The sequence below is a fragment of the Peromyscus eremicus genome, chromosome 4 (assembly GCF_949786415.1).
Source record: "Peromyscus eremicus chromosome 4, PerEre_H2_v1, whole genome shotgun sequence".
NCBI classification, from domain to species: domain Eukaryota; kingdom Metazoa; phylum Chordata; class Mammalia; order Rodentia; family Cricetidae; genus Peromyscus; species Peromyscus eremicus.
In genome coordinates this window covers 60,629,889-60,644,979 of record NC_081419.1, presented here as the reverse complement: position 1 = coordinate 60,644,979, position 15,091 = coordinate 60,629,889, and the positions used below count along the sequence as shown (strand labels likewise).

Sequence of the window (15,091 nt, the reverse complement as noted above, 5' to 3'; positions counted from 1 at the left end):
TGTTTTCCTAAAATACAGATAAGACTGGATCCTCTCAGACTGAAAGCCACAATCAACTCTCCCTTTCTTGAATCACTTCTTGTCAGACATTTGACTACAGAGAGAAAAGTAATGAATATGAGATAGAACAGAAATATTTTAAAAATACCACCTAAAAAATTTCAGAGTTGCTACAAATAATGAACTCAGAGGTTCAGGAGAAATCCGAGCAGGATTACAAACAATTGAATGAGATCACGCTACACTGATACCAGATCTAGACAGTGACTCCACAAGAACAAACAAACAGACAAAAAACCAAAAAAACAAAAACAACGACAATAAAAAACCCATGTTAACATTCCTTCTGCAAAATTCTACACAAACTTTTGGCTATTTGTATCAAACTACATATCATATAAATTACAGTACAATCTGACCAAATGAATTGTTTTAATGACCATGAATTCCATATTTATTGAACATTTAATATTTGATTTTAAATATTATACACTTCCCAAGAACCATAAATATCAATTCAATAAAATCATAATAGAAATATTCAACAACCTACCAACATTCCTTCCTGATAAAACTTTTGGCAATCTAGTAATAGAATTTTCTAAACCTGACGAAACTTATTTATGAAAGACATAGAACCTTATAGCTAATTCTAGAAAAGATAATGTTTTACTTTTGAGATGTGTATCAATGGAAGCTGATATGCCTACTACTATTCTATTATTAAAGCCTACTGTATTTAACTATTTTTATATATGTATGTATATATGTGTATGTGCTATCTGTAGGTGTTTATGGAGCTGTTGAAACATTGAACATCAGGTGATATGCAGATTATACTAAATGACACAAGCTTACTTATTCATAGGAACAGTGAATTTCAAACAAGACTAAGATGCACGTGTGAGAAGCAGAATGAAAAATAAAACACAAACTTCAATTTATGATATTTTATAGGAAAATAAAATATACACTTCAATTTCCAATATTTTATGAAGTTTAAGTATAATGATATATTGTAATACAAATCAAACTTTGTAAATTTTATACCCAAGTTTGTCAAGAATAATTTACCCCAAATTTAGAATTTTAGACCTACTTTATTAACATGAAAAATCATTTAGTGTGTTTTATTAAATGAAGAAGCAACCTACAAAATAATCTATAAGATGTAAAAACAAAACCAGGAGAGGGGGCTTGTGTGTTAAGAGCACTTGCAGAGAACCTGAATTTGGTTCCCAGCACCTACATGGTGGTACACAACCATATGTAACTCAAGTTCCAGGGGACCTGACTGCCTCTTCTGGCCTCTGTACATGCAATGTACAGTACATATATGCTGTTAAACACTCATAGACATAAACTAATAATAAATGTCTTTTTAAAAAGATGTAAAAGAATGTGCTTGCTTTAGGAGTAAATAAATATTTATAAGAAGATTGTACATTGTGTGTGTCTGTGTGTACTTAGCAGTTGGTAAGCTCGTAAAAGGATTCTATAAGCTACTGTTTCTCCTCATACAGCTTTACATTCTAAATCACAAAGCACAACATATTATTAAACTTAAAGGGAATAAAACTTTTAAAAAAATGAAGGAAAAAAAGAATTTACCAAAAACTTAGCGTTCTCTGAAAGAACATTTTTATGAGTAAGATTTTTATGGGAATTAAAGCTACTGTTGTATTGTGAAGATAAATCCAAAAGGGGTTTGGATTTATACATCAAATAATGGAGCAGTGCTTTTTAACATTATAAAAATGCATTAGACAGGAGATGTAAAAGTGTGCGTATCTGGGTATAGTGGCTTTGGCAGTGGGTGCAAGGCCCGTCTGCTCTCAGAAAGCTGAAGCCTTCAGGTCTCTTGGAGCCTGTCCAGGAGTTCATAAACAGGCCGTGCACTTAGCAATAGCCAGGTTTTGTTTCTTGAGTTTTTAACATTTAGTTTTGCAGAATATATATTTTTTGAATAATTGGTCACTCAAATATTTACTCTGAAAAACCAAGCTTCTCTTCCACCATCCCAAGAAAGAACTTAGAGCTCCCACTACCTTTCTGTCACTCTCTTCCCGGCTTCTGCGCCTCTGTTCCTCCACTCTCTGCTCTCTCTTGACATCTTCTCCAATCTTCGAGAGCAGCAGCATCTCCTTTGTCTTCCATTCCTAGGGACCAAAGAAGTACCATATAGGTGAGAGTGCGTTTTGTTTTCACGGAAGATGCGTTTGTTTCCACCACCAAGAAAAAACCAGCAAGTCGTGGGCCCAACAGTTACGGGCCGGATATGTGCAAGTCATCAGTGCATTTCGAATGGGCTTTTCTTCAGGCACGTGTATTAAGAAAGCAGACATGAGGCTGGGAGGTGCTTCAGGGGTGAGGTGCATGCTGCCAAGCCAGTCAACTTGAGTTCAATTGCCAGAACCCTCGTAGCCGGAGGAAAGAACTGACTCCCATAAGCTGTCCGGACTTCTCCCACTGCACTGTGCGATGTGCATACATAAATTAATAATTTTTAGTTAAAAATAAAAATTAGATATGGTTAAATTTTACTAAAGAAAACTTAAAAAATTATTTCCCATGCACACTCAAGTTTAATGAGACGTGAAGCCATGCTTTGTAACTTTTTTACAATGATCTTTAAAAACAAAAAATTTGTTCATTATGCAGTTATATATGCCTCTACCGTTAAAAAATACTTACAAATGGAAAAACTACACATTTTTATTCCTCATAACATTTAATTCACCTCTTACCTCTTCAATTTTTCTACGAAGATTAAGTTTTTTTCTTGTGTATTCCCGTTGCCATCGCTCTTCTCTGTCCATGCGGAGCAGGCGCTGCTCTTCTGCTGTGCGGTCAAGCTGTTCTAATTCTCTACTGATCATATCCAGATATCTGAGTGAGAACGAACATATGATTGCAGATGAACTGGGAGCTTTATCGTCATACTCCAAGTCAAGCCCTGCCTGGCTTGTCATGAGAATTTTCATAGAGGTTTTGTATTTTGATGTTGTTTTATCAGTTCCATTCATCATTCAGATCAGACGTACTCACAATGTCTGCCTCGTTTTTAATTCTTCGTTTTTCCATGCATATTTGTTATCAAGGTCAAAGAAAGAATGGGAACAAACTGATTCAGTGTTTTACACAGTGAACAGTAAGTCAGTGGGTTTAGAATCTGGACTTACAAACACAACAGAAAACAAGCAAGGCTTCAAATGCGTTCACTGAAAGAATGTTTTCAGAACGAAGTGAGCACTAGGCTCTTGGTAGCAACACAAACTCCCACTGAAGGCGGGGACAGCAGTGTGTCTTATGGCACTGCTGGGAAACAAAACTGCACAATATCAGAGTCACGTAACATAAAAGGCTCACTCTTAGTAAAGGGAAGAGTGGAACATCGTTTTGCTTTCAGGAAGATGAAATTGGTAATGTAATGCTAATTAATGATTACGAATGAGAAATAGCTGAATAAATTTGCAGTTATTTTAGAATGTTTGTTTTCTTCAGATATACTAAAACTTTGTTTTTATTTGGACTGATTTCTCCAAATTTAATGCTGTCAGTCTTTAAAGGGTGATTATAAAAGGTTGCTTTTCTTTTTAGCTACTGCTAAAATAATTTCTCTTATAGAATGGCTCTGAGATGTGGTGCTTCCTCCAGCTCTCACTTCATTAGCTCTTGGGTTCCCAGAAAACTCAACTCCCCTGGAAGAAGTTTCCACTCACAGCTGTAGGACCAAGATTCCTTATCTCTTTACCTCTTTGATTTCCCTTCCTTTCTCTCTCCACTCAGGAATGAAGGGGAGTTAAACATTATTTACTACTTAAGAAAATAAAATTCCTGCTTACAATGCTTTTTAATATAATTCATTTCACACACACACACACACACACACACACACACACACACACACACACACATTATGCTATAACTTCAAGCTCACCTGTGTCTTAACAAACGTTCTTGGTCCTTGATAGACTGTGTGTTTTCCTGTAACAACCAGTTCTGGAACTGTGTGATGTCAGAACAGTGAGGATACTGGCTGGTTTCTTGCAGTTTATGTAGCTGTTTTGTAATCAATTGCTATATTTTTTTTTTATAAAAGAATGCCAGAAATATATAATGTTTTTACTTTTCCCAGAAACACAATCATTAAAATTCCTATATTTTAAAGATGGTAAATTGTTTAACTGCATTTAATTCTATTTTGAATCAATTTCAAATGTAGAAAAAGAACTAAAATAAGACTTTCTCTCTCTAAAAATGAAAGATAAGTGTTTTAATTTTTCATCAATACTACATTTTCTGTCTGCCTATTTTTCTATTTATTTTTGTTTTTTATGACACAAGATCTCACAACACATAACCCAGGCTAGTCTTTAACTCACAGTTCTGTTTCAGCTTGCAGAGTGCTGGGATTTCAAGTGTGTACAGATCTTAGTCATTTTAATTTTTCTCTAATATTCTCACTTGGTAATATAAAATTGTGAGCACACTTGCCTCATTTTGAGCTTTGTTGACTCTTAAGAAAAATATGAATCCAGTTATACATATCACACACATGTGAGTGTGTGTGTGTGTGTGTGTGTGTGTGTGTGAGAGAGAGAGAGAGAGAGAGAGAGAGAGAGAAGAGATGCATGGTATACACAACTTTGATTCAAGACTAAAAGAAACAAGCATAATCTAAGAATTCTATCTCATTTTTATGAATTTTTGTGAATGAATACAGACTATGTATATAGATACAAACACACAGTCTATTTGGCTCTTCTTTATTATGTAGGATATTACAAATGTAACAAAGGAAATCAGCTGTTCCTAAGACTGTTTGGGTTTTAGCTTTGGAATTTGTCTAGTACTACAGACAGCTTCTAGTGCTAGCTAAGGTCTAAGTAGCTTATCTGACTTACTACTAAATTTTTGGTTTACTGAATTGCTTACTAAATTAACAGCTAAATATAAATAATAATACTAAATATTAGTGTACTGATGATATAATCTAATCCCTTTTCTCTTATTGGGCAAATGTTGCAACTTCCAAATATTATTCATTTCTGCTCCAAATTTCACATAGAGTATCAGCAACTAAACTTCAAAATATAAGACAATATCACACACAGAGAGAAAAAAATCTTTTGTATTCTATTTAAACCAATGATTTTAAATGCACAGCTTACCTGTTCTCTTACATAGTTTCTTTCAAAGTCTATTTTTAAGCTTGTAAGATATTGCCTGTATTTATTCAGTTCCCTCAAGCTACATACAATCTAAAAATGAAACAAAAATGTATAAATATTTTAAATGTGTGAAGACTGAAATTCATAACAGTTATTTATTAAAGGAAAAAAAGAACAATGACAATTTTAATGACACGTTGGTGTGAAGAGTGAGAAATTATTAACAATTTGATAGGTGATACCTCTATATTTGTAAGCAAGGAATTTCCATCTACAAATAAAATTTTCTTCTTATTATAATAAGGAAGTAATTATTCACGCATAGCTGTAGTTATTAAAATAATAAATCTAATTAATTATAATTAGAGTATGATTGTAAATATAATGTTCAAATGCAATAAGAATATCATCTCAGGATGCTAACAAACTACATTTCCTACATTTCTATTTCAAGTTTTTAAAATATAAATCATACAAGAAAACAGAACCATTACAGACTGAAAACAGAGAACTATGATTCAGCTCGAAACGTTAATATACCTTTGCCTATTCAAAATAGTTGACAATATTTTTTATGTTAAACATAAAGGGTAATGGAAATAATCACACGTGGAAGCACTCATTTCTGATCTCTGAGTATTCTATAAAACTGACCAAGAAGTATCCTATTGCAATAATGTTAATAGTGCCACGACAGAAAGACAACTCCTGAAAAGACGCTGTACCTGCCAAGGCTGACCTACTAGGACGTCAGGGATGTGGTGAGGATGGAGTGTTGCAGATCAACAGCCTAAGTATAATTGATCCTAAGGTAGAGAGACATTCTTTACCCACCTGAATTGTAACTAACAGATTAAAAACCCCTTTTAATCTATTAACAAAACCTTATTTTCTACTCATCAAAGGGCTAAGAATGCTATTCACACAGCATCCAACGCACATAGCTGAGACTGCTTTGCTTGGCTATAACCACTTCTCTGATGTTTCCACCAACATATTTTAAAGGTCTCTTGATTTATGATTTTCTTTGTTTAGTTTTATAAAACTTTATGATGTTACTTCCACATTAGATCATGGAATTTGGGGTAACCTAAATCTGTGTTCCAGAGCCATGGTCACTCATTTTCAACTCTAGAAGAAATTATTTCTTATTCTGTTAGAAGTGAGAGCAATGTTTTTTCATCAAGGGACTGGCTTCCCCTTAGGGTAGGGGAGCAAACACAAAATAGTCTAAGTTTTCATTGATTAAGAAAAAAAAAGCAACCTTCAACTCACTTTGTTATTGCTGGTGATGTAGCCACCTTTCTTTAGCCTTCGCAGAATATCTTTGCGCTTATAGTATGTTCTTAAATGTGGATCATGGAGACTTTTATATTGGGTTTCCAAAAGTCGACAGTAAGGATCACTCAGGTTAAAATCATAGGAAGGTCGAAAAAGCTGCATACATAGATATTAAAATATTACAAATATAAATTAATGTATTTTCACTATTAATTAACCTGCTGACATGACTGAAAAATCAAACATACAGTTTAAATTTGAACTGGGAATAAGCAAGCAACAGGAGGATTTACTCAGGTAAGTTTCTCTTCTTCCCCTCACCCATGTGAAGTAATTTAAACAGTCAGCCCCACTCAATCAGTTCTTTCATTGATGTGTCACCTTATGAACACGAGAGAAGGGAAAGAGAAACAGAGAGAAGGGAAAGAATGGGAATAGTGTATGATTTGCTTAAGAAATAAAGCTAATGCTTGGACGCTGTCTTTTCTTTCTCTCCTTATATCAAGAAACTATAGACAATAGAAAAAGGATAATATTAATTATTCTGTTTCAATCATCTGAAAGTGAAGAAAAATCATGGAAAAATCTTTTACCAAGTTTAAATGGAAATAATACATGAAAACAGTGTAGAACTTAGATGCTAAATACTAAGGATAAAGAATCATAGTGTCTTGGGACTTTTAACAAACCCAAAGCACTTTGAGTATTATAGTCATAAAGAAAATCAATATCTATGTTATATAATTCCACATATTGAAATATTAATTTTAAGGCATATTTACAGAAAATGTTTTTTGTCCTGTGTTAACAGCAAACCCAACCTCATACAATAAATGTTAACATATAAACATAATTTTACCATATAAATATAAATATTATCATATAAATAGAATAATAAACTTACCCATGTAAAAGAATGAATGGAAAGATAGTCAACTAATGTTCGTGATTCCCTATTATTTTTTACTATGAAGGAAACACCTAAGTTATTTAATCTCATTTATTAACTAAAACATTGTCTGAGTAAGGTTTTGGTGTCAGTTCTCAGTTACTTTTTCAAAGGGAGAATAATGATAATAGCTTGTACAAGGACTTCTAAAGATGAAAAGGTAACTGAAAAAGAATGTGTAAAAATGTGCTAATGTTGTCTTTGCATTCTTTCAGCTTTAATGCTTACTAATACAATGCCAAGTCAGAAAACAGGTGATGATGTTGAAGTATGTGGGGGGAGCTGGAAAAGCAGAGGTCATGTGCCTTTGTTTGTAGGCTTCTAATTCAATTTACAATACTACATAATATTGTGCACCAATCAAGAGGGTCCTGAAGGTACCAGTTTGTGATCTTTGTTCATTTCTTGAATCCTGGAGAATCAGGTAGAGTAGGGGGTCTAAAAAGAACTAGAAGGCAGAAGGCAAAAAGGAAAGCCCAAGGGAACAAGATAGCAGAGTAGCTCTTCCTTTTCGTAAAATGCCACAAGTTTAATACCTTTCAAAAGATCTAATCAGAAAAGTGGATTGAATGACTACCAAAGCTTCCCAGAGAACACGAGTCCCCCTGTAGTTTAATTCAGTGAGAACTGGACCAGATAAGAGGTACACATCATTACGGGAAATATAGGTCAAGGAAGGAATTGGTTGTCTCTCTTAGATGACATTTGACTGTCAGCTCCTTTTAGATGTTGACTTTTAGCAATGACAAACACATTTTTCAATATTAATTAAAGTAACCACTTAACAAAAATATAATAAGTCTTCTTCAGAGTTATTTAGTCAAGAACTGGAGGCGGTTAGGGATGGGACAAAAATCTAAGCATTTTAAGGAAAGTAGACAGTATCATAGAATTTAATACAAATGACAAGTGTAATTATTCAACCTAAAGAAATGTGAATTCTAAGCAAAAATATATTAGTGATCCTCTAGAATGACTCAAAGTAACAAATTAGGAAGAAAGGAGAGTAAGTTTGGAGACAAATTGGATAAAAATAATGAGTGATGGTTGTTTGTTGGCATGGACTTAAAACATATTGCCTGAAAGAATTCATTCTGAAGCTATGAAGGAAGGACCAGGGACAAGCTGATCATGGGGTTTCATCATCATAGAAGCAGGGCATTTTTCTATCTACAAGAATTATAATACCAAACATGAAAAATAATTTCAAATCTATTTTTTAATTTACTGCATGAGATAGTGTTTGATTCAAAAGAAAAAAATGTTTTTATCGGGAGTTTAGCATCAGTTAGTATTGATTAAAATCCTAGTGCTAATTAAGAGTAAATAATAATAGCCTTTAAATCAAATGTTTCTAAGAAAAAACCTAATACATAGGCATATAAAGGGCTTATAATTAAATGTTAGTATGTTGCTATGTACTATAAATTAAAATAGGGCTGACGATCTAAATCCTTTTGATCATGATTCTATAAAGCCATGTTAGATGAAATTGCTTTATTCACAGTCTAAACAATGCCTGTGGTACGATGTCTGACTGTTAGTACACGTTCTCCTCATATACTCTGTATTGTCTAACAGCAAGGAGAGTACAGCATTGTAATGTAAGACAATTCATGTAATTATAGAAAGTTGCCTTACCTTTTCACCGATATTCGTCGTAAAATATACAGTATCAGTTCCTGGGATCACGGGCAGCTTGACTCCAAGAGGAAGATCTAGTAGCTGAGCGGCTCCCACCCCTGGAATTCGGGCTTTGTGTACCCCCTGTGAAATAGAATCAGATAATTGGTCTTTTCTTTCGGTAACAGTCTTTTGCTTTGGCCCATCTCCTCCCATAACAAGGATAGAAATCCAAGAATCAAAGGGTAAGGTCTGAAGGGCACACCCTCACAGTGTACCTCTCTTTAGCCAGCCTAGGACACCCTGCTATAGTCAGACAGGAGCTGGTGAGCCGATTCCCGTTCCGTTCCCAGGCCCAGGCCCACAATGGCTACTCCCAGGCCTGAGATAGAGGACATCCACACTGGCCTGAGGCCACTCCACTTACATCTCCGCATTGCTGACTGCTCTCAGTCAGGCTGCCGGAGGCTGCTTTGTTGGCAGCCAGTTTGGCGGTCTTGTAGCAGGCGCTGAGGTACTGCTCCATGACAGCCTGAGCCTCAAGTCCTCCCTTGACGCTGCCTGGCTTCCTTCACCGCGGTCCCTCAGTTCCGAATGACCGGTGCCAGCCCCCTGCGGCCCCACGAGCTTACGTTCCACGTGGAACTGTGGAGCCACGCAGGAGATCGAGTGCCTCAGATTGGGAAATTCGGCCCCAGGGAAGCAGATTGTGACGACCTCGATCGAAAGTCTGGTTCTCTTGGAAACCATCACCCCTCAGGCAATCCAAACAAACCAACGAAAAAACGTAAAATTGTGCTGGGTGGGAGACTGAGAGAAGAGAGCCAACAGGCAGCTGGTTTCTTCACCAAAAAAACTACAAGCGCTTCCACACACACCTAGTGTCTAAGGCCTGGCTATGTATCCATCTTCTGCAATGGAAACATTGTAACCCAGCTCTCATAACTTTCCACATCAGACCCACATCCAACAAAAGATCCTGCTTCATTCTCCTCTAGTATTCCCTTTCTTTCTTTCTTTTTCTCTTTCTTTCTTTTCTTCTTTCTTTCTTTCCTTCTTTCTTTCTTTCTTTTTTTCTTTCTTTCTTTCTTTCTTTCTTTCTTTCTTTCTTTCTTTCTTTCTTTCTTTCTTTCTTTCTTTCTTCCTTCCTTCCTTCCTTCCTTCCTTCTTTCTTTCTTTTTTTCTTTCTTTCTTTCTTTCCTTTCTCTCTCTCTCTCTCTCTCTCTCTCTCTCTCTCTCTCTCTCTCTCTCTCTCTCTCTCTCTCTCTTAGTATCTCTCCTGCTCTTTCTGTGTCCTCTACTTTATCCTGTTTTCTCTTGTTCTCAAACATCCAACCGAATTTTGTAAAATTCTCAGCTCCTTTGAGCCAGTCATGACTGGACAGGGTAGAACACAGCTGTATAAAATATGGTGCTTATCTTTGAGCAGTTGTATGGACAAAGTAGGTGCTAGGTGGTCATCTGACTGGTCAATAACTAGGACTTTGTTTCAAAGGTTCCTTGACCCATTGGCACTCTTTCTGGACCATTTAAAACTATTAACTCTGTATACTAAATACCTCCTTAAATTTATAACTATCTTGTCAATAGCTTACTTTTTATTTTCAAATATTGATGTGATAAACTGAAAAGTGACATCCCTCCAAATGTGAGTATAGAAATTACTATTGGATATCATTTAACTGAATATTTTTATAAATAAGGATGCAGAGAGAGTGAGTGAAATGGGATTACTTTCAAAATTATGAATTACAATAGCTAATGGGGGAGACAATGCCCTAGCTAGACATTTTCTGACAACAAGTGAAAGTTCTACTGCCAGGAATGGATTACATTTTGTGGAATTGTTGGACAAAATGGTCCCATGGAAATCCCAAAGCATCACAGGCTGTTGTCAAGGTTATTTTTTTTTTTTTTCTACAAACCGGTCGTAAGGCCCTACTGCTGCTGACAACATTTATGTCATTGAACATGAAGAACTAGATCTGGTGTCTAGCTATAAGCTTCATCCTTCTGACCAGATTTTATGGCGTTGGAAGGCACTCTGCACACCCTTAGAGGGGAAAGATAATTACAAATGACACTCAGTTACACACTCTGCTACGATAACAGTAATCTGTCTGCAAGATTACTGCAAATATACTGGTGGAATAGTGGCATGAAAGTTACAGGAGTAATTAGCCACTTTTTTTTTTATTGGTTGTAGGGCCTACTCTACGTGATGGAACCCATACCTGACACTGCTAAAGTGGCCCAAAACCTGATGCTAGATAGGTCATGGGCCTTAGTAGAGAGCCTACTGCTATTATTCTGCTAAAAGAACACAGCAGTAAAATGATTCATAATGATATATTGCTAACCCACAGATCAGTGTCTTACTTAACACTCATCAGAGAAGCTTATTCTTGCAGTAGATGATAATACAGAAACCCACAAGTAGACTCTGTACAGAGAGTGAAAGACTTTGGATCACTCAGTGCTAAATGGAATGTGTGCATCAAACTTCTCCCCTAAAGGCTTAGGGATCTGTCTGAAGAGGAGTTGAAAAGTTTGTAAGAGCCAGAGGGTTTGAATAACCCCAAGAAACAGTGTCTTCCATACTCAACAGCTGATAAACATATGAACTCAAAAAGACTGTGCAAGCACAAGGCCTGTACAAGTTTAAGCCAGATGGAGTCTCGGCTCTGAGAGGTGCTGTGGATATCTGTATGCTATAAATGTATTGCTCTGATTGGTTAATAAATAAAGTGCTGACTGGCCAGTAGCCAGGCAGGAAGTATAGACAAGACAAAGAGAGAGGAGAATTCTGGGAGGTGGAAGGCTAAGTCAGGAGATGCTGCCAGCCGCCACTGCTGCCATGAGAAGTAATATGTAAAGTACCAGTAAGCCACAAGTCACTTGGCAACTTATAGATTAATAGAAAAGGGTTAATTTAAAATGTAAGCTCTAGCTAGCAAAAAGCCTGCCATGGCCATACAGTTTATAAGTAATATAAGTCTCTGTGTGTTTACTTGGGTCTGAGCAGGACTGGAGAAAACTCCAGCTACAGAGGGGTATATCAACCACACTCCAGGGAGGCCTCATGCCCAGGAGTAGATGACCGACTCAAAATGAACTCTATAGTTTCTTTTTAAGATTTTTGTTTGTTTTATTTTGGCTCTTTTTTTCTTACTGGTTTGTTGAATGTTTTGATTTTTGTTTTTGTGTATTTTGTATTAGTTTTAGAGATAGAACATAAAGTTGGGTGGATAGGAAGATGGGGAGAACCTGAGAGGAACCTGGAGAGAGGAATATTGAACAACTTAAATTATATGAAAAAAATAAAAACAAAAAATTATAATAGTGTTTAAAGTTGTAACCCAAATCAAATTTTCACAGAGCACACTATCGTGCAAACTGTCTAATAATTCACATTTATTCTTATTAGACTGAATTGAGTATTGAGTTCACAGGGTTTTTATTGTTCTTGTCTTTTCAAAACCACATCATATTACATGCAACTACCACAGAAATAAGGTGGTACTTTTCAATATTTTCAGAGAATAAACATTCATTTTAATGCATTTAAATAAAGTGGCTCTAATTGCAGTTTTGTAATTTCCTTACTTTTTAATCTTCATAATACTGAGTTAAAGGAAATTTGTTTTTTTTGTTAACATGGAATAATTGTCACTGATTCATGTAGTTGGTATTGTAACCATTCTAATGTATGTGTGCAGAACAAGTACCAATTAAAATATTACTACATCCTTATCATCTCCTGCCAGCTGGCTGTTTATATTAACATTGCAGGGGATCACAGTGCTATTTAAGGTAGCTGCTTATCACTTAGGGCTTGATTTTATGTTGCTGCTAATATTTCCACCTAATTAGTGAACAGTCATAGAAAAGCTTTATCTTTAGTGTGTCTTCACAAATAATGAAGTTGAGAATAAAGTGCATCTTTGGAGACATTCTGTAAGAAATAAAATAACACAGCCCCTCTCTATCACTTTTTCCTTGCTGAGGCTTCTCTATGTGAAAATGCCTTGTCAGGTATCAGCTGCTCACGCTGTTCTCTTCCTACTTGTGTACATCTGTCACACTCTTTCCAATCTCTTTCTTGAAACTTTTTCTCAATTGTGCTGTTTTAGATATAGTCCCTCGGTTTTGACTAGATTTATGTCAGCTTGGCACAGGCTAGAATTATTTGGGAAGAGGGAACCTTCAAATGGGAAAATGACCCACTATTTTGGCCTATGGGCAAGCCTGTGGTACATTTTTTAAAATTTGCAATTAATATGGATATTACATACATGTAATATGGATATTAATACAGGATACATGTCACTGTGGATGGTGCCACTCTTTCACAAGTGGTCCTGGGTGTATAAAAATTTAGGCTGAGCAAGCCTTGGAGAGCAAGCCAGTAAACAGCACTCCTCACAGTCTTTGCATCAGCTTCTGCCTCCAGGTTCCTGTCCTGTTGGCCTTCCTGTCTTGGCTTTCCTCAGTGAACTGTGGCTCAGAATATGTAAAACAAATTACACCTTTCCTCTTTAAATTGCTTTAGGTCATGGTGTATCACAGTTATGGAAATTCTAACTAAGACATCCTACAGGCAGAGAATTGTTGGATTTTGGTTCATGATGCACTTTGAAAGAATCTTTGTAAATGTTATAAATTCACTCATTTTCACTTAATAAGATACTATATACATCCTTAAGTTGCTTCACTCTGTATTTACTATATCTTTGGTTCTTTATCTCTTTTTCTCTCACTCTCCTCGTAAAGTATTTTAGTTAATGCTGCTATCATTTTTGAAAGTTTTACACAAAAATACCACAATAAAGTTTTAAGGTATTGACTCATAAAGATATGTGTTGTGGAATAATATTTTTGTACACTGTGTAGAGGTGTCTTTTCCAAGCCACCTTATGATTGGTTTAATAAAGAGCTGAATGGCCAATAGCTAGGCAGGAAGAACTTAGGCAGGACTTCGGGGCAGAGAGAAAAGAAGAGATGAATCTAGTTGAGGGGGAGTTGCCAGCCAGATGCAGAGGAAGCAGGACATGTAGGAGCAGAAATAAAAGCCACAAACCACTTGGCTGGTTAGAAACAAGACTATGCCGTGTGGTGGTGGCACATCCCTTTAATCCCAGCACTTGGGAGGCAGAGCCAGTTGGATCTTTGTGAGTTTGAGGCCAGCCTGGTTTACAGAGCAAGATCCAGGACAGGCACCAAAGGTACACAGAGAAACCTTGTTTTGAAAAACAAACAAACAAACCAAAAAAAAAAACCAAAAAAAACCAAAAAACAAAAAACCAAGCCTAAGCTAAAGCCAAGCTTTCATAATTAATAATGTTTCTGTGTCATGATTTGAGGGCTGGTGATCCAAGAAAAATCCATCTATAGGTATACTGCTTTGTATGTGTGTGTGCATTTAAGAAAGGATCTAACTATGTAGCCCAGGCTGGTCTTGAATTCACAATCCTCCTGCAGCAGCCTCTGGACTATTGGGATTATAGGCATGTGCCCCACTGCCACACATGGTATGATCTTTGTATCGGTCTTAATGATTCTTTTCTGTCCTGGCCCAGGGAGTAAATATTATTAAAGATAGAAATCATTCAGAGATTTCCATTAAAGGACCATTCAATCTGTAAGTTTTTCTTTTCTGTGATTTTATAGATACAAAAGTAAAATGCTTCCTTCAAGCAAAGAAGAAAAGAAAGCTCAGAGAAAATGTGTTATTTAAAGGCTAAATACCTGTAAGTTCAGAACACATAGGTGCTTCATTTCAGATATGTTCTACACCTGTTTTAGATTTGCAGTTATTTAAAATCAAATTTGTTATGGGTTAGATAACCTTCAAATCCCCAAACCATTGTTTGGAACAATATCTTTATTAAGCACTTCTTATGGCAATTTATAATACTGGATTTAATGTATTTTCCTTTCTTTTATAATAGAAATAATAAGGCAACTGATTTTTCTAACTTTGATTTTTAAGACTCAGATACTTAAACTAAATTTTCTATAAAAATTTTAAAGCAATTCTATGATCGGCTCTGCTACAAAAGAT

At 35.8% G+C, this 15,091-nt stretch overlaps 1 protein-coding gene across 1 annotated transcript in view; it reads right to left on the bottom strand.

Annotated features, from left to right (window-relative positions):
* The window catches only part of Fsip2 (fibrous sheath interacting protein 2), a 71,209-nt gene extending 61,455 nt beyond the window's left edge, over positions 1-9,754 (bottom strand). Inside the window, exons 1-7 of the mRNA XM_059260797.1 lie at positions 9,455-9,754; positions 9,046-9,171; positions 6,450-6,611; positions 5,175-5,264; positions 3,941-4,080; positions 2,748-2,889; positions 2,049-2,159 (exon numbers count right to left, since the gene is read on the bottom strand). Of these exons, the coding sequence (XP_059116780.1) occupies positions 2,049-2,159; positions 2,748-2,889; positions 3,941-4,080; positions 5,175-5,264; positions 6,450-6,611; positions 9,046-9,171; positions 9,455-9,553 (870 nt within the window). The 5' untranslated portion in view covers positions 9,554-9,754. The remainder of the gene's footprint in view (positions 1-2,048; positions 2,160-2,747; positions 2,890-3,940; positions 4,081-5,174; positions 5,265-6,449; positions 6,612-9,045; positions 9,172-9,454) is intronic.
* Positions 9,755-15,091: the final 5,337 nt, after the last annotated feature.